The 19834-nt window shown below is 41.6% G+C and overlaps 1 protein-coding gene across 1 annotated transcript; it reads left to right on the top strand.

The window, feature by feature from the left end:
* The first annotated feature begins 2599 nt into the window (after window positions 1–2599).
* LOC139341696 (protein quaking-B-like) lies at window positions 2600–18754 on the top strand. The gene is made up of 6 exons (XM_070978335.1): window positions 2600–3089; window positions 7968–8104; window positions 9114–9230; window positions 11247–11390; window positions 13886–13973; window positions 14076–18754. The coding sequence occupies exons 1-6, from the start codon at window positions 2948–2950 to the stop codon at window positions 14477–14479; spliced, it is 1032 nt and encodes a 343-aa protein (XP_070834436.1). The 5' UTR covers window positions 2600–2947; the 3' UTR covers window positions 14480–18754.
* The last annotated feature ends 1080 nt before the right edge of the window (window positions 18755–19834 follow it).

The raw sequence follows: 19834 nt of genomic DNA, 5'->3' as shown, positions 1-19834 counted from the left end.
CAGTTTGAAGCTACAATGGTTTACACTGTCACCTCCCAGCAGGAAGGCTGAGGGTTTGGACCCTCTGGGGTCTTTCTGTTGATGTTACCTCCATGACTGTGGGAGTTTCCTTCAGGTGCACCAGCTTCCTCCATCAGTGCAAACACATGCAGGTTAACTGGTGACAACCCGGAGGTGTGAACATGTGTGTGAATGGTTGTCTGACTCTATGTGTCAGCCTGTGATGGACTGGTGACCTGTCCAGGGTGGACCCTTCCTCTCGCCCACTGTCAGCCTGGATCAGCTCCTGCTCCTTCACCCTATAAGCGGTGATAGATGGATGGATGGATTGATGGATTATTTGAAACTTGTTAGTCAATGAGAACTTAAGAAAGACTTTAAACACAAACTTAGTGATGAGGGTTGACTTGAGGGCAACTGGTCTTTCATCCAAGAGGTTTCTTCAGTTCTAACTGACTGGTGGGGAGTCCCAGGTCTTAACCCTCTGGCAGTCGTCACATGAGGCCACCTGTGACTAGCTGTTAAATAACTTGGATGACTGACAATCCTAACAGGAATATGGGAATAATGGTTGTCTGTGAAGATTTTCCCCACCACTCAGTCAGAACTGAGTCAAAGCCTCTTTGATGAGAAGCGAAATGTTTTCAAGTCCAGCTGCCCTTGATCCAACCCTGCCTGGATAACCAAGACCTGGAGGACTGAGAACCTTCACAGACAAAATGTTAGTGATGGATTTACGCTGGTGCGACATGGTCCTGGTCAGGTCATGGTTCGGTGTAGCACAGATAGCTGGCTGGGTTCAGGTTTACGTCAGGAAACAGTCGACATATTGTATATAAGTCATCGCTGTGGCAATGGGTCCAGTCAAGTGGGCTGATTGGTGCAATGTGGCTCCAAAAGGCGGAGGGGGGTCCGTCCCCGGGTCTTGGCTGCAGGCCTCCCCACAGGTTCAAGGTATGACCGCCACCAATCAGAGGGTTGAGCAGTAGCGTCTTTGTAGCCTGACAGATGAAACACGGGGCAAACAAGGACTCCGGTCCTGGACTAAAGCAGATGAGTTTTCGGCCAAGCTGACATCACAAACACAAGAAGAAGAAGTGTTGTTGTTTTATTCTTCCTCTCCTCCCCCCTCCTCACCCCTCTGCCTTTCCTCTCCTTTCATGCCTTTTCTTCTCCTCTGTGGCTCCCAGGCGGGGGAGGAGGGGGAGACTCGTTTCCATATGAAAAAGAAGCAAAACCATTAAGCCAATTAAAGAATTTAAAGCGACAGATTCAAACTAAGAAGCTTTATTCACACTGACGCCTGGAAACGAGCGAGAGACACCGACTGTCTCTCTCTCTCTTTCCTCTGTCTTCACATTTCTGCTTATTTCGGTGAAAAGAATAATTTTGATTGATTTTTCTGAACAAAGCAGCTCCTCTGATTTCCAATAATAACAAATAAACAAACAAAACTCTCCTGAGTGGTGATGTAATTTTTCTGGTTCAGATTTTGGTCACTGTGAAGTGACCTGTGACCCACCCAGCATCACCTGCTCTCTGATTGGATGGTTGGTGAATCACTGTGACTGACAGGTGTGATGTGTGTCCCAGGCTGAACAGCCAATCACAGATCAGTGAGGTAGTGCGACAGGTGAGTGTAGAGCTGAGTGTGTGACCATGTATTATTGTGTGGACACGAATCTGTTTACACAGTCACACTGTGGGGACTTGCTAAACTTGTGAGGACAAAATACAAGTCCCCATAATGGAAATCGTTAAATTTAAAGGTGAAGACTGGGGTTAAGGTGAGGTTTAGGTTAAGGTTAGGCTAAGTCTCCAGGAAATGAATGTAAGTCTCTGCAATGTCCAGAAAAGTGATGAAACCCAACCTGCGTGTGTGTTTAAGTGTGTGTGTGTGTGTGCGTGAGAGAGATTTGTCAAGTCAGGAAAAAGTTTGACAGGAAATTATGTGATGGTAACTTCAAAATACAAGCATTAAAATGTCAGAAAAACCTGGTTAATGAGAGTCTAGGTGATACACGTGTCAGGTGGATGGATGGTCTTTTCAGATGAGAAATGCTCACTAACAGATCAAACAAACAAAATGTGAAAGAAATAAGCCTTTCAGAGCAGAAACAACAGTCTTCAGTCTTTTCTTTGAAAAATGGGAGAAAAGCAAAAGTGTTGCATCTATATTTTTGTGCATTCATTTAATGTCTATATGATATTTGGTTCTCTTTAAAAATGTTTAATGTTTATGTGAAATTTTTTTCTGTTGGGGGGGAAGGGGATTCCACCTGTTACTCTGAATCCAAAAAAACAACAATTTAATTGATATCATTGAAGCCTTTTATTGAAAATCATATTAAATAGATATATCATAGATGTTGTTGTTGTTAATATATAAATAAACAATATTATTCTGAACTCAAACTATGTCTGCGTGCTTTTATGTTGAAGGCTGAGGCCGGAAGCTGTGTACTTGCCGTCGTTGAACTTGTCTGCCCTGCGGTCGTCTGTCAGTTTCAGTGTGTGTGTGTGTGTGTGTGTGTGTGTGTGTGTGTGTGTGTGTGTGTGTGTGTGTGTGTGTGTGTGTGTGTGTGTCTGGAGGACCGGACACACCGGAGGACGGAGCCGCTGATCGCCCACTGCCAGCCGCTGAGCGCCGGGGAGCTCCGCTGGAGAGAGCCGGGGGCAGAGCTGGAGGTTCCGGAGTCACACCGGATTCACACCGGATTCTCCTCTGATCTGGATCAGATCACAAGCCTGAGGACAGTTCAGAGAGTTTTGTGGATTTTCATTTTGTGGGATTAAAAGCAGAACAAGAGGAGACAGAAAGCAGCTCCGGGACCGGGTCTGGGTCCGGGTTTGGATTTATCTTCATGCTCAGCACACTCACAGGAGGTTCGCTGTGATCCGACTCCGCCGTGTTATTTTCTCTGCATATCTGATATTTAGTTGGGCCATGGTGGGGGAGATGGAGGGGAAGGAGAGGCCGAGACCCGGTCCGGATTATCTGATGCAGCTCATGAACGACAAGAAGCTGATGAGCAGTCTGCCGAACTTCTGCGGGATCTTCCAGCACCTGGAGAGACTCCTGGACGAGGGTGAGACCCGGACCCGTCTGTCTGTCTGTCTGAGTCTGTTTGAGGAGAGAAGTTCATCTTTCTCATGAAACGCTGCTGGAAGAAGTTTTCACATCCTTTACTTCAGTAAAAGTACCAGTGTAAAAGTCCTACAATTATAGTTTTACTGTAGCAAAAGTACAAAAGTTTTATCAGCAGAGGTTCTTCAGGAGTAAAAGCATCTGTTTAATGTTTCACTGATGGAAACTGCGACCTGCTCACATTTGCTGCAGTACTGCACTTGCACACAATTTTGAGGTATTGTGGTATTTGTATTTGAAGTACTCGGTCCAAGCTGCAGTATACTTGTACTTAGTTCGGTCTTATTGTCTTGTATGGGATAGATGTACTCATCTGTCAGTAAAACAATTAAAAATACACAACAGCAATAAAAACAATAAGAAACAGGAAGTAAAAGAAATTAATACAAAAAAATCAGTAGAAGAAGAACAAGTTCAAATATTAAGACAACAGATCAATAAAACAGGAAGTTCAAATCAATGATTTTATTGCATGAACTGAAAATGTTTGAATCTTTGTTACATTTCACAAGAAATATTGTTTGGTTTTTTTTTTCACTTTACAGCTCATTGATTAGTCAATTAACCAATAAGTTGATTGACAGAAAGTTTCCCTGAGAGCCATTTCTTCAGCAAAAAAACAATTCTCATGTTCGTAAATTCTGTTTTTTTTTAAAAAATTATTTTATTTTGCAGCAAATTAAATATGAATATAAAACAGACATCATCATTATAAAAAGACATCACGTGAGAAAGTTGTACCTTTTTAATATTTTCTTGTTATGTCATTCTATTCTATTTATTTATATTATTTATTGTTTGATTTTGTGACAACACAAACAATTAATTAAGAAGAAAATCAGCAGTTTAATTGATAATGAAAACAATCGCTTGTTGCAGCTCCAGTGTCCTTGAAGTATTAAAAGTAAAAGTACTCGATGTGCAGAATGTTACAAACTGTATGTATATTATAGAAGTTAATGACTATTTTTCATTATTGAATAATGTGCTGATTTTTTCATCATTCATTGATTTATTGTTCTAAAATGACATCTTCAAGTCTTTATCAGTATTGAGTTTACTTTGTTATAAGATAAAAACAACAAACTCTTTGAGATGAACATGATAATTTTTTTGTTTAAAAAATGAGACAATGAATGAATCAATTGTGAGAATAGCTGCTGATTATTTTTCTCTTGATCAACTGATCAATTAATTGACTAATCGTTGCAGCTGTGATTGATAGTGTTATCATCACAGATGCTTTAATGTGAGTTTTATAGCTACAAATGATCTGAATAACTCGAGTTAGTGAAAATAGAGGCGTGTTGAGTCATTGGAAAGAAAAATATCTGTTAATGTGAAACTTTTACCTGAAACAGATTCAACTGAAATGAAGTTTGTCATCAGTTTGTTCTGAAATGAACTGAAAGTTTGAGAACATTTTCTTTATATTTGATCTTGTTGTGTCATCACCATGAACCAAAGCTCATCTTTTATCCCTGAAGCGTCACATGAACTCCCACGCCTATAATTCATGTTTGGTGTTATATTTCCAGTCCGCCTGAAGGGGGCGCTCAGTAATGACATGCTTATGATCGCAGTGTGCGTCTGATAGGATGCACTCCACCAACACTCCATGCAAATCTTGACTCCTCAGACAGCTTATCAGTTTCCTGCTCGTGAATGCAGCACGGTGTGTGTGATGACAAAGGCAGCAGCAGAAAATAGCCACAGATATGCAGTAGCCTACACGCAAGCTAACGAGCTAACAGCATGCTAGTCACAGTAGGCTGTCATGTCTGTGCTCACCAGAAAGTTCTGTAGTATTCAGAAACACTGTCATCATCTACAGAACTCTCAAACTGTGAGGCGTATGAACAAACATCTAACAGGGCTGCAACGTCACAGCCCACATTTACCAAGTCCGCGGCAGCGCCCCCAGTGGCTGGGCCCCCAAACAATCTGTCCTGCTCTGCATCTTCTGTTCTACGCTGTATGGACTGAATGTGTTCAGCAGCTCCTGCAGCAGACTGAACTCCGTAATCGTTTTTACTGAAATCTCCAGGTGCCATCATGTATTTATAATAACTCTGAGGTCACTTGACCTGCTGATCAGGAAACAGGTGGAGACACTATGGGGTGGATGTCAAAGACATCTGGAGCTGATAGAGAAGAGGCCACATAGACTGAAAACATCTGGAACTGCTTGTTTATTTTACAGAGAGACGAAAGTTCAATAGAAAATGCTGTGAAAATTCCAGAGTTTGGTTAATGTGGTTCAGTGTGTGTGTGAGGGGGATTCATCTGAGAAGTTTTCCAGCAGCACCTGAACACATCAGGTTACGTTCAACTTCTTCTTCTTGACCTCTTTCCTTTTTCTGACCTCTGTCTTCATTTACTGTGGCTGCATCAGGAAGCACCTACTGCATACTACCAACAAACGTAGTACATACTGCACACTGTCATAGTATTATGTAGTACATACTGCAGTACATACTGCACACTGTCATAGTATTATGTAGTACATACTGCAGTACATACTGCACACTGTCATAGTATTATGTTGTACATACTGCACACTGTCATAGTATTATGTAGTACATACTGCACACTGTCATAGTAGTATGTAGTACATACTGCACACTGTCATAGTAGTATGTAGTACATACTGCACACTGTTATTGATAGTGGTTTGCAGTATAACTGGTGTATTTCGTAGTATGCTTGGCCAAGCGTAGCTGGTTTCTAGTGGGTCATACAGGTGTTACCTGAGAGATGGTTAACTGACAGGAAGGAACCAGATTCACCTGTGTTTTGTCTCATTACTTCATTGCAGATGTAACGTCAGCTGGAGCGCGTCCTCCCACTGTTTCTGTTGCTTTGGAAGCGTAACGTTATCCTTGTTATCCTTCCTCAATCAAACTGGGAGTGTTTTCATCAAACTGGTTGATTGATGGTGTTTTTGTTGGTGTTAATGTTCATGCTGGTTTGGTCATATTGTGAACATTTCATGTTCTGACAGAATAACAGCGGCATGAAGATAAAACTCTCTTTCAGCTGTGGGTCTGGCTCTCTTCTGCAGTGGTCTGGGGGACTGTGGGCTCAGCAGGTCTGTGATGGTCGCGGATGGCTGGTTAGCTAGCTGCCCCCGCAGGAGCTTCTGGAGCTTCTCGACTCTGCAAATGTTGGAGCACTTTTTCATAATTTATGTAAAAGTGCCAATATCCAAAACTTACACAGTGAATTTAGTGATGGACTTCCTGTTGTTGACTCAGCTGGTTGTTGTGATCCTATCAGCGCTTTGCATTGTGGGACACAGTAGGTAAGACAGACTGGCCTGATGCAGACTGCAGACTTTGCTTTTGTTTGCATGCTATGTGCTACAGTTTGGTCAAATCAGTATTTACTGTTAGCATGGTGGGAGGTTTCCAATGCAGCCACTGTCTCTCTCTCAATTACACTAAGTGCAGCTATTCATCACTTAATTGGTCTAATTAATTTATTAAGCAAAGCAAAGTCATTTTTACCTATAATTCCCTTTGGCTGGTGTCCCAACTGTAATGGTTTCAGTTCTGAAGACAGACAATAAAAATCTTCATAATCGAGTTACCTGTAGCTCCATTCTGCTCTGAAAATGCTGTTATTAAGGTGAACTGGATGAACCTGCAGTTCCTGCCACCTTTCAGTCTGATGCTCTGCTGAAACAAATCTCCCAACAATAAGAGGAAGCCACAGAGACAGTCCTTCACAATAAAACTACACAAGTGAAAGTCTAAACACTTCAGCTCTGACATTCTTCCATGAACATCATCATCCATCCATCCATCCATCCATCCATCCATCCATCCATCCATCCATCCATCCATCCATCCATCCATCCATCCATCCCTTTTCTGCCTCATCTGGGCCCGGTGGCAGCAGGCTAGGAAAGGTAGTCTGGACGTCCCTTTCAGCAACGTTTTCCAGCATCCTGAGGTGTTCCAAAGCCAGATGAGATATAGTCTGTCCAGCGTCTTCTTGGTCTGCCTCTGGGTCTCCCATTGGTTAGTTGTTGTCAGAAATCGTCCAATGTCAGGGCCGGTGATATTTGTGTAGCACATTTCATGCACAAGTAAAAATAATGTGTAACTCAACCGTTCAGTCTTCTTCAGCTCTGTATCACATCCTGATTTCTTACTGATGTTCTGACTGTTGCACTGACACACACACAAACACACACACACACACACACACACACACACACACACACACACACACACACACACACACACACACACACACACACACACACACACACACACACACATTAGCTCCCTGAAGCCTGAGAGAAAACAGTGTTTAAAGAAGACGTAGCTGCAGCAGATCTCAGGTCGTCTGCAGTTTGTTCCAGAGAACAGCACCATGGGAACGAAATGCACCTGACTGCGTTTTCATTCTCGGTGCAGGCCTGATGATCTGAGGGATCTGATGGGGCTACAACAGTTAGGAGCCATACCATGCAGGGCCTTATAAACCAGCTGTAAATAAGTTCTCTCTTGTACCAGCAGCCAGTGACGTGTTCACTGTACAGGTGTGATGGTATGAGCATGTATGGGCTGAACGGCAGTGGACCAAGAACTGATTCGTGGAAGCCAACAGAAAGTCTCGAAATCTTCTTCATCAGGCTGGTGCTGATGTAGAGGGACAGAAAGGATAGAGTCACCTCAGTGGGATATTAAAGTGTCATTTCTGATTCTGAAGATGTTTTTCTTGGTGATCAGAGGCACACTCATCACATTTACCTGAAGAGAGGAATCTGTGAACACTTTTTACATCATTTAACGTGTTTGTGTTTCAGAGATCAGCCGTGTGAGGAAGGACATGTACATCGACACCCTGAACGGTTCAGAGAGGATCAGCGAGCTGCCGGACGCCGTCGGTCCAAACGTCCAACTGCAGGAGAAACTCTACGTGCCCACGAAGGAGCATCCTGACGTGAGTGTGTCTGACTGTCATGGTGTGTCATTGTGTGTCACTGTGTGTGTTAACTGCATTTCCTGTTTTATTTTGTAGTAACTCTGCGTTATGCATTCCAATATGTTTCATGTCCTGTCATTGTTCAGTTTCCACAGTTTAATCATCACCTGTTCTCGATTATCCAATCAGACCTCCCAGTCCTCACTATCTCCACCTGTTTGCCAGGTTTTCTTTGTTCTCCTGCAGATGAGCGTTCAGCCTTTATTATTCCCGTTATTGTTTAGTTGTGTTTTATCTCTGCTGTTGTGTGAATTCAGATTGTCTCCTGGCTGACTTTCTGTTTTACCTCGACTTCATGAAACTGCTGAAATGTTTGGACTTGGATTTTTGTGTATCTGAGTCTCTTTGAGTTCTGCTCATCACGCTCGCAGAGAAACGCTGGTTTGTGTGGTGAACACAGAGTGGTGGAGTGTGGATGAGCTCTAGTAGGGATTCAGATACTCTTTTTTAATGTGAACACATGGCAGCTAAAGACGGAGATAACAGCGAGCAACATTTGATTCCCAACATGTTCTGCTAACATATTTTTGGTTGTGAGACAACATTATTATTGTTATTGTTATGTTCCCAGAACGTTCTGAGAAGGTTAGTGGAATGTTCCCCTTAACGTCTTCATGTTAAAATGGTAGCATGAGGTTCTGAGAATGTAGCCTCATGTTAGTTCTACATTGAAAAACCTTCATTTTAACATCGAGAGAACGTTACGGCAAACGTTCAGGTAATCCTCCCAGAACGTTCAGGGAACGTAACAATAACGTTGATTTTACCTCTGAAAAACGTTGTTTTAGCATCGTAGGAACGTTCAATAAACATTCCCACAACCAAAAGAAATAAGGCTCCCAGAACTTTTTTGGAGCCATGTTTAGCTAGCTGGGATCTCGGTGCTGAGGAAGATGATTATTGGGTGATTGATTGGGTGGTCGTCATGGTAACCAAATCATGATTTCTGTTTCTGTGTGTCTGTCAGTTTAACTTTGTCGGGAGGATTCTGGGTCCTCGTGGTCTGACGGCGAAGCAGCTGGAGGCGGAGACAGGATGTAAGATCATGGTGAGAGGGAGGGGCTCCATGAGAGACAGGAAGAAGGTAACACACGCACTGTAACACACAGTCACACACATTGTAACACACAGTGACACGCACACACACACACACTGTAACACACAGTGTTGCACAGTGTGTGATTTTATTTTGTACCTTCTTATTGTCTATTTGTTCTATTTGTTCTGTTGTCTCCTTTTTATTCTGCTGCTAATGAGTGAATTTGTCTGTGTGAGACACCGAGTGGCGTGACATGGCGTGACATGGCGTGACATGGCGTGACATGGCGTGACATGGCATTTGCATTTGATGTCCTGGAAATGAGACCAGGCTGTAAACAAAGCCGACTGCTTGTGTCAGATTTATGATCTGACCTGATGTCACCTGACGGATTTCGGCGTGGAGTTTTTCAGGTTACGTCACAGATGTTTCACAGATATTTTTGGGGTTCAGAGAACAGAATGTCTAGCTTTTATGTGGAGAAAATAAAATAGTTTCTTTTGTAATTGAACACTATGAAATGGGACTAAAGCATCTGTACATGCCATTTACTTGTCTCTACATCAACTTTAAGAAGTGTTAAGTTGATTGACAAGTTGATCACTGAGGTAATAGCAGGGTTGATGATGTGTTTATCAGTGTTTTTCTTGTTGTTATGAGTTGACCGACAATTCTTCTTCATGGTGTAGGCAGTGTCTTTAACACATACACACACACACACACACACACACACACACACACACACACACACACACACACACACACACACACACACACACACACACACACACACAAAATCCTACAAAACAACCTAAAACTTTTCTGTGTACCTTTTAATTTTGTTAAATTCACACTGCCAACACACAAAACAGTGTGCATCAAAATGTGGTTAGCATCAGTGCTCAAAATGTGTTTTCACCTGTCACTAAAAGTTACTGAAATGAAAATAAATGAAAATTTAGTGAGTGAAGAGGAAGAAGAAAGAAAAGATGGAAACAATTTCAAACATTTCAGGCCAAACTGCTGCGAAAACATCTTTCTGTGTGTGTGTGAGACGATAACAAGGTTAGCCACCTGCTACGCTAACAGAGATATATGAGACAGAAAGAGCAGCAGGAGGTGGACCACATGGAGGAGGAGAGGAGCAGAGGAGGAGAGAAGGAGAGGAAATAAAAACAGAAATATGAGTGTTGGTGTGATTTGTTGTTTCTGGACGTCCTGCTGAAACACAGATGACTTGTTTATTGTTGTAGTTCATCTGCAAGTGTGTGCGTGCATGTGTGTAATGATCGTCCAATCAGCTGCAGGTCCTCAGGTTGCTGGGCAGATTAATTCTCAGTGGTTCAGTATACTGATCACAGTGAACAATGACAGGACATGAAACACACTGGAATGCATGAAGCAGAGCTGCTACAAAATAAAACAGGAAATTTAGTTAACTAGATTCCATGCACATCATCACACAGCCAGGCTAGTATTTCCCCCTTTCCTGTATTTAGTCCCCTGGCAGTCTAAGCCTATAGCAGCATAACTAGAGGCTGTTCCAAGGCAAGCCTGAGCCAGTCCTAACTGTAGGCTTTATCAAAGAAGAACGTTTTAAGCCTACTCTTAAACATAGAGAGGGTGTCTGCCTCCTGGGCCGAGGCTTGAAGATGGTTCCAGAGGAGAGGATAGCTGACTCCAGTTCTGCTTTTGGAGACTACTGGAACCACAACTAAGCCTGCACTCTGGGAGCGCTGTGTTCTAGTGGGGTCTTTTCCTAGTGTTTATCAGAACATGTGCCACAGTGTTCTGGATCAGCTGGAGAGTCTTTAGAGACTTACTGGGGCATCCTGATAAAAAGCAATTACAATTATCCAGCCAGGAAGTAACAAATTCATGGACCAGTTTTAGACCAGATGTGCCTGATTTTTACAGTGGTATGTAGGTGGAAAAGGCAGTCCTTGAAATTTGTTTCAAGGCTTAGGCTTTTAAGTTGAATTGTGTGATTTAGTGAGTGATTTTTTCCACTTTCAGACTGATTCAGAGTCTGTCTCTCTGTCTCTACCTGTCTGTGAGCAGGAGGAGCAGAATCGAGGGAAGCCTAACTGGGAGCACCTGAACGAGGATCTGCATGTCCTCATTACGGTGGAAGATGCTCAGAATCGAGCCGAGATCAAGCTTAAACGAGCCGTGGAGGAAGTCAACAAGCTGCTGGTGCCTGCTGTGAGTCCCCTGACCTCTGATCTCTGATCCAGTGGCCTCTGACCTCTATTATACATACAAGTTTATTGATGATTCTTGATTACCTGCACTGGTCAGTGATTTAATCTCACCTGGAGCTCACCTGGCTGTGATTTTTCACTTTCACCTCAGTTATGGCTGCTGTTGTACTCTCAACTCTCTGCTCCTTTTAAAAGTATTTTTCTGTCTCATCATTTCAGGATTTGAAACTCTGCAGTGTGAACTTCTTCTTTTTTACTCTTCTGTGATGCTTTTGTGAAGCAAACACAGCGGCAGCTTTTAGGGGCATCAATGATGTAAATGAGGAAATTTCATGAACAGGTGACATCATTCAGGTGAAGTGGCAGGTTTATGACATGTATGTTCAGTTAAGAGAGTTTGATGACTCTGACTTGAAATACGGCAAGTGTTATCAGTATTAATATTATTATGAATTATATTAATTATGTGTGCGTGTGTGTGTGTGTGTGCATGTGTGTAGGAGGTAGGGTGCATTGTCCACCAATCAGAAGGTCGTGGTTCGATCCTGACCCCTGCAGTCAACATGTCAAAGTATCCTTGAACCCCAAATCTCTTCCAATGTGTACAAATGATATGTGCTCATGATGAGCAGGTGGCTTCTCGCTACGAGTGTATGAATGTATGTGTGTGAATGGGTGAATACAGGCTAATTTTGTAAAAGCGCTTTGAGTGCTCAGTGAGACTAGAAAAGCTCTACCGTAGACTGGGGACCAACCTGAAGTACCCACAGGTTCACACCGTATTTTGAGTGTTATGACTTAGTTTTAGGGTTAGAATTAGGTCCAGGTAAGGGTTAGCATTCAGTTGTGATGGTTAGGGAATGCATTATGTCTATGGAGTGTCTCCACAAGGATAGTGATACAATCATGTATATATATTTGTGTGTGTGTGTCTGTCAGACATTGAAACAGGAAGTGCAGTGATTCTGCTGATCTTCACTCTCACTTCCTTGATTTCATCCAACCAATGAGGAGTCAGGAAAACTCAGTTGCTGGGTGAGAAAACAGGAATAGAACCTCAGAACCTTCCCTGTGTGTTTGAGTGTGTCATGTGCTCAAATCTGACAGGAAGTTGGACAGGAAATTGATCAAATGTTGGACTGACATAAAAAGTTTTTTTCTTCAGAAGTTAGTTTGTAGTTGGTTTGGAGGAAAACAACGATAATGATAAACTTGTTAGTTAGTTAGTTAGTTAGTTAGTTAGTTAGTTAGAAAAGCCATGTCCCTTTTTTCTTCTGTGTCCTCTGGAGCTCAGGTGAGTTTCAACAGGTATTCATATATTTTGAAGATGTTATTATGCATTTTCAGGTACTCTTTCATTCTTAGATACTTGTACATTTTCATGTTCATACAAGAAGGACCAAAGTCGTCTCCATCTGCTAAGAAAGCTGAGGTCCTTTGGAGTTTGTAGGACACTGTTAAAAACATTTTATGGCTGGGGTGGCATCGCAGTCTTCTATGCAGTGGTCTGCTGGGGCTGTGGAAGCTCCGAGAGGGATGGAAAAGACTTAACAAACTGGTCAGGAGATCTGGCTCTGTCCTGGATTGCCCTCTGGACAGCATCGAGGAGGTGGGTGAGAGGAGGATGCTAGCCAAGCTGACATCAATCATGGACAACCCCTCTCGCCCCCAGCATGAGACAGCATGGGGCAGCAACAGACTGCTGCATCCACTGTGCATTTTGAGGAGTTACTATATTTTTGTGGGTAGTCATTAAGGTTTAAGTATCTGAAGATCCAGAGTGGTACATTTTCATGCAGTTGCATTTTTTCATGTAGTTCTTCAGGGGTAGTGTATTTGAGGGTAGTACATGTGTTGTGTGAGTATAAAGTGTAAGCTTTGCTCTGTAGCACCTCCTGTGGCCAGAGACTCCACAGAGAAAGTTTTAGGTTTGAGGACTCAGTACCAGACACACTTCCTATAGTCCTGTGGTGACAGGAAGCTGCTGTCCAGAATAACCTGCAGGATCATTAGAAACACACTGTGTTAGATAACAGAGACTTCCTGCTTCCGCTCCATTGTTCTTCTCTCATTCATCATCATGTGTTAGTGTCAGTCTGTGTGTGTGTGTGTGTGTGTGTGTGTGTGTGTGTGTGTGTGTTACTCTTGCGCCCCCTGTGGCTTCGAGACAATAAGCATGTAGCATGTTTGAGACGATCAGAGAGTCGAGTCGAGTTCACAGCTGTTGATGCCATGTCTCCCACAAATCAAATTAATTAATTTCCACATGTGGTTAAGAGACTATAGATCAACTATAAATCAAACAGTGTATGTAAAATCTTACTCAACAAAGTATCCAGGAGCTATAGCTGTCAAGAAAAAGTAGTGGAGTAAAAGTATAAAGTCATGTTAAATTAGAATACTCAATTAGTACAGTGCCTGGGTTCATTCCAGCCCTGTGTACACGTGTACTACAGTGCAGGAAAAGTACATGATGGTTGTTACTGTGTGTTTCAGGCGGAGGGGGAGGACAGTCTGAAGAAGATGCAGCTGATGGAGTTAGCCATCCTGAATGGGACGTACAGGGACGCTAACATCAAACCCTGTAAGAGATTGACCAATCAGAGACCAATTAGAGACATCTAACCAATCAGAGACCAATCAGAATACTGTCTGACTAATCCTCCTCTCCATCCCCCCCCCCCAGCCTCCCTTGCCTTCTCCCTTGCAGCCTCCTCTCAGACACCTCGTTTCCTCTCGGGCCCCGCCCCTGTTGTGGCCCCGCCCACAGCTCTGCGTACACCTGCACCCACAGGCCCCGCCCTCATGCCTCTGCTTCGTCAGATCCAGACGGTGCTGCCCAATGGGACGCCTCACCCAGCGACTCTGGTGCCGGGGGCGGGGCCTGAGTCTGGTCTGATCTATGCGGCTCCATACGACTACCCCTACACTCTAGCGCCAGCCTCCATTTTGGAGTACCCGCTGGACTCTGGTGGGGTGTTAGGTAAGCCTCCTGCCCCGTGCTCCTGCGACTGCTCCCCCACGCCCCATCATCACCCCCATGGCCAGTGGAGCCCCGCCCCAACACTGCTCCTCAGGCACGCCTCCTAAAAGATGGAAAACAAGTGCTCTTCTACACACACAGCCACACATACACACACGCCTCTTTGACAGCTGGAACCTGCAGTGTCGCCCCCCGCTGGACAGAGTCCAAAACATTCAATTTAAAGGAGGGAAGGGGCGACTTCATTAGCAGCAGTTAAACGTTAAAAAGTGGAAGGCAAACAATGACAGAAAAGATTTTGTTCTAATATTTTTGGGAATCGTGACTTCTGGTGTTCTGGTGTCAATAAAATGAGAAATCTATAAAAATCCAAGAAGAAATATGTGTTCTAGTTTAAAAAGAGAGAAAACGTTAAAGGATTTCTTCTCACTCTGTCCACAGGGGCTGATGTTGCTCCAACAAAATGTTTTTAATTTAACTTCTGCTGTCAGGTGACGCGGTGTCGGCTGTGAACGAGGCGTTCAGGTACGGCTGTGTTCACTCTACCTTTACCATTGTCTGATTGGCTGAAGATGTTTGTACTACTGTTGATGTGCCTCAGAGCTTCCGGTTGCACAGAGAACCTCACAGAGTTTTATTTAACAAAAACTGATGTCAGAAATTATCTTCATCACGGTTGCCCTGACGTGACCACAGCTTCTCAGTCTAATGTCCTGTGGCCACAGCTTCCTGCACTGAAACATGTAGCCTATGAATCTGAACTGAAGCGCCACCAACCTGCCTCCAACACACCTCTATCGCCCCTTCAACACACGTCCAGGATGCCTCCAACATTCCTCCGGTACACCACCAACAAACACGTGTTCTGATGCTCCATGTTCAGATGCTAACAGCGGTTTTCAGGTTGACGCTAACTGCTAATTGTGCTAAACAACAGATGATCTCTCTGTTCTGAGCAGCATTTGCAAATTTTAATCGCGTTTTAATGTTTCAAAAATGTTGTTTTAAAGATGTTTTTAGAACTTAGATGAATTATAATTAACAATTTCAAAATACTTAATAATAAGTCAGCAAACAAAGACTTCTAACCAGAAGACCAAGAGGCATGAAGCCGAATTTAGGGCATAAAATAAACTTTTTGTTGTACTTAAAACCATTCCTTGAATACAGTCCTTGAATTTAAATCACTTGACTAATAGACACCTATTGGTTGATATTATGATCAGGTAAATACAAAGTGTGTTAGGGCCAAAGTTAGAAATAAAGTCCGGATATTTTAACAAAAAAGTTACAATATTTTGGAAATAAAGTCATAATATTAAGACAAAATGATTATATTTTGGTTAAAAAAGTAATTTTTAGAAACAGTAGTAGTTTTGGAAAAAATGTTTTAAGATTTTGATGAAAATATTCTGCCAAAATAGTGAAACTATTTCGAAAAGAGCCATAACGTTATGAGAAAACAGATGTAATATTAGGAGTTCACTGTGAGGTAGTAATACAATCTTGTAAGATTACAACCTTTTTCTCAGAACATTAAGATTTTTTTCACGTCACAATTTTTAAACATCACATCTTTTTCTTGTATTACGACAATTGCCTCTTTTTATCATGTAATATTATGATTTTATTCTCTACATTTTTGGTTATTTCTTTCTTCTAATACTCACAATTAAATCACAGTTCAGACTTGTCTGTTGTCTCCTAAAAGCCTCTCAGGTCTCACTTGTAACCAGAATCTATTTACTTTTGTGTCTTAACTTATATTTGTAATGATTTCTGTCTTTGTGTAGCTGTGATGATATGATGATGTGTTGATGTACCTGTGTGTACCTGTATGGACTGTTGTGTGACGCTGTGGACAGATGTCTCCCATGATGGTGTGTGCCTTTCCCACAATCCACTGCTCAACTGGCGACCGTTCAGGGTGTTTCCACACCAACAACCAACATAGTCTAACATAGTCTGCCAAAACCTGGCTGAGTCTGTGTTGATAATAATAATAATGATAATAATAATTGGGACTTGAATCCTAGATTTGAATCTAGTAGCTCCAGCATCATTTGGTTCAGTGCAGATGTACAGTTGTGTGTCATCTGCATAGAAACACACACTGTGCTCTCTAATGATGCCAACCAGTGGCAGCATGTGTAGTGACAACAGTAACTGACCAAAAAGAGGAATCATTTGAAATTCTACAAGGTGTGAAGAAACAGGTGGTTTCCAGGAAATGCAGTCCTGATGTGTGATGGTGGCGCTTCCCTGTTCACCACATGAGCCACGTCAGCCTGTCGGGATGTGATCTGACAGCAAACCACAACAGTCTGAGAGTCACAGAGTGATGATGTTTGTTAGAAACTCACAGACGTGTTTAAAATGACTTCCTGCTCCATTATTTTGAGGACTTTATGGATCCACCATGATGCTGATGACAAATAATGGACCAAACACTTTAAATAATTTGTTCTTTTAGTTGAAAGAAAAAGTGACACTTTATTGACAACCTAAGTATTAGAGACTGATTTCATAAATCCACTTTATTCTCTGTACCTTCCAGAGTCAGATATCAGTTTCATCTCAGTGTGTCCACTACAGAGAGACGACTGGGACGGATTGAGCCTATCTTAGCACAAAGGCTGGAGGCAGGGGGAAGCGAGCCTCTGCCCACAAACTAGCTCGAATGGTAACTGCTGATAGACTTGGAGGACTTTTTTGTTTTGATGGAGCTCGGCTAACAGTTGCTTCAAGTCTTTGTGCTGCGTTAGGCTAAACACACCATGGACTTGTCTCTGTAGCCCCCTGGACACACAAAGATGAAACCGATTAAAAATAGATATCAGATTCTGGAGATGCAGACCGAGATGTTTTATAAAGTTCTCAGCGTGAAATCAGTGTGACGTTAGCTAACAGTGTTTGCCCTGAAGTATTTATCTGTTTGCACAAACCAAGTGTTTCCTTGTTGAACTGGATTTTCAAACTGGTCAGAGAGGTGGTTTGAATATAGACATGAAGGTTTCTCAGAACTGACAGACCTGTAAAAACTTTTTTCATCCATCTTTAGTCCAAGACACTGAAGTTGTCTGAGAAACAGGGTAATTGAACTGTGCTCAGATCTGTAAAATCAGTTGAAGTTTGATGGAAAGCTAATGTTTCTGTTGTTGATTCAAGTTTATTTACCTCCAATATACAAGACAGTGAGTCCAGCAATAAATAAGACTGTATAAATACTGAGTAGCCAGCCCTGATACAGAATAATGAAGGTGGTCACAGCAAGTAAACGTGCCATCCGTGATCAGTCAGAACATTTCTACAGAAAACTCATATTTCCAGACAAAATCGTGTAATATTTCTCAAAAAACGTGCATTTTCATGAGGAGTTTTGCCACTAAAACTGTTGAACTGTAATCTTTATTGATCACAAAACAAAGTAACAAATAGGCAACACTGATAAAATGAATTATATAGATGTGATGAAGCTGCTCAGTCCTGGTATAAACCTGCTGTGGAGACGCCTGATTCATCCATCACATTAACAGACTTCACTTGTCTAAACTCAACACACTCTAATTCGACTGCTGGTTAAAACTTGTAGATCTGCATCGACCGGACAGTATTTATTCACTTGCCATTGGTGACAGCATCGGGTTGGATGTTGTCTGTCTGCGGTGGGTGGCGTTCAGGTGCAATTGGTAAACCTGTGTTTTTGCAATACAAAACAATAGTTTGATGTAGCATTCAGGGACGCGGACCATGATGTCACTACAAAACACAAGATGTCAACTGTTGGTGCAAATATTTGTGTTTTTTTGAGTGGGTCCATAAACAAAACCAACTTTTTTTCCCTGAGCAGAACATCATCCTCATTTAAGTATTAGTTACAGGTTTTTTATCTGATGGTACTTTGCTTTTAGGAGACAGAATATGACTTGAAACCTTGTATCTCCAAAGTGTCACACATGATATTTTTGTTCAGTGTATTGCATTTATTTTGATTGATTTATTTAAGATTGAGATTATAATTTTGTTCAAGTTTGATAATTTTAGGTAACCAGCACTGACTTTTTGTCAGTTACCTTTATTCTAACCCCCTGCTCAGCATGTTTACATTTATTTACATTTATTCATCTGGCAGATGCTTTTATCCAAAACAATGTTCAAATAATATATAAAATATATCAAGATTTTCCCCCATTTCATTTCAATATAAAGTAAACATATGTTTAATGTGAATCATCCTTCTGAAGGATATTTGTCAAAAAATTGGTACTCTTTGTTAATTGTAAATATTTCTTTTTTTATATATAGAATTTCCCTCTAATTGAGAAAAAAAAAGCATTAAATTCAATCATCACCATACGCTGATGATGCACTCTTTTAAATTTTTATTTTTTTTTTAATATGGGGCTTTAAAAATCTTACCATGTATATCTTTAAAAAATCAAATGTGAACTGCACTTTCGAGACACTACAACCAAATGAAAACATGGACCGGCGATACTTTTGAGATACAAGGCCTCACTCATCATGGCTGTCATTGTAGATAGTTATACAATTAGCCATTTACCGTTTGCCTCAGATTAAATTAGATTAAACTTTATTGTCCAGTGCAACAAACTGCAGTTTACCATTTGACCAGTAAAGAGTATGAAGTACACATAGATGTAAAGATAAATGAATGTACATTATGTAGTTTCACTGAATGCAGCTATGCTATAAACACTATGAACAATGACTAATATATAGTATTTATTATGGGAGGAAAACATCAGTGTCATGGTTCAGTTTTTAGAGAGAAATGACAGAAACAGTGTCAGATTCACGTTTCTGAATGAAACCTGGACGAGGAGCTTCAGTTCTCAACATCGAACCAACTCTGCTGTTTTAGAAATGAAATTCTGTTCAGGACGTCAGCAGTGAAATACAGCTGTGAGGAATCTCTGTTTCCTTAAACATGACATACACATGTCTGTTGGCTTTATCTTCTTTTCATAAACAGATTGAATAATCTGCTCTGAACAACTTTGATGTTCTCCTGCTGCTCCTCCTTCACCTTCGCCAGCACAGCAGACATTTCAAAAACCTCCGACAAACCTCAAAGAAGATGATTTAAAGAGAATAAATGCTTTGATCTGAGCAGCTTCAGGTCACTTCATGGACAACAAGCTGAAGTCTATGAATGCATTTTACAAAAAACGTACTCCACTTGAGACATTTTTTATGTTTCTCTGTTTTTTACTTTTGTTATTTTTTTGTTGTTGCAAAGAAAGTAGTATTTTCTTGTGTCTTGTTGAATTCTATAAATATATATACATATATATGAAAAGTATAAAGCAGGAATGTTTATGAGATGTAAGAATTGACTTGTATTTTGCAAAGAAATCCAGTAACAGCCCAGTTACCAGAATAAAATGTCGGTATTGTGCATTTCTGCAAACCAGGATTCGTTAAATTTACAGGTTTCA

Source organism: Chaetodon trifascialis, chromosome 13, assembly GCF_039877785.1.
Source record: "Chaetodon trifascialis isolate fChaTrf1 chromosome 13, fChaTrf1.hap1, whole genome shotgun sequence".
Classification (NCBI taxonomy): Eukaryota; Metazoa; Chordata; class Actinopteri; order Chaetodontiformes; family Chaetodontidae; genus Chaetodon; species Chaetodon trifascialis.
The sequence above is the reverse complement of the archived record's forward strand: the minus strand, read 5'-3'. Positions and strand labels throughout refer to the sequence as shown.

Excerpts from the sequence above, each read along its gene's own strand:
- LOC139341696 (XM_070978335.1), top strand. The coding sequence starts at position 2,948 with ATGGTGGGGGAGATGGAGGGGAAGGAGAGGCCGAGACCCGGTCCGGAT. Across the intron at positions 9,231-11,246 it reads CCATGAGAGACAGGAAGAAG|GAGGAGCAGAATCGAGGGAA; the intron begins GTAACACACGCA and ends GTCTGTGAGCAG. Across the intron at positions 11,391-13,885 it reads ACAAGCTGCTGGTGCCTGCT|GCGGAGGGGGAGGACAGTCT; the intron begins GTGAGTCCCCTG and ends TGTGTGTTTCAG.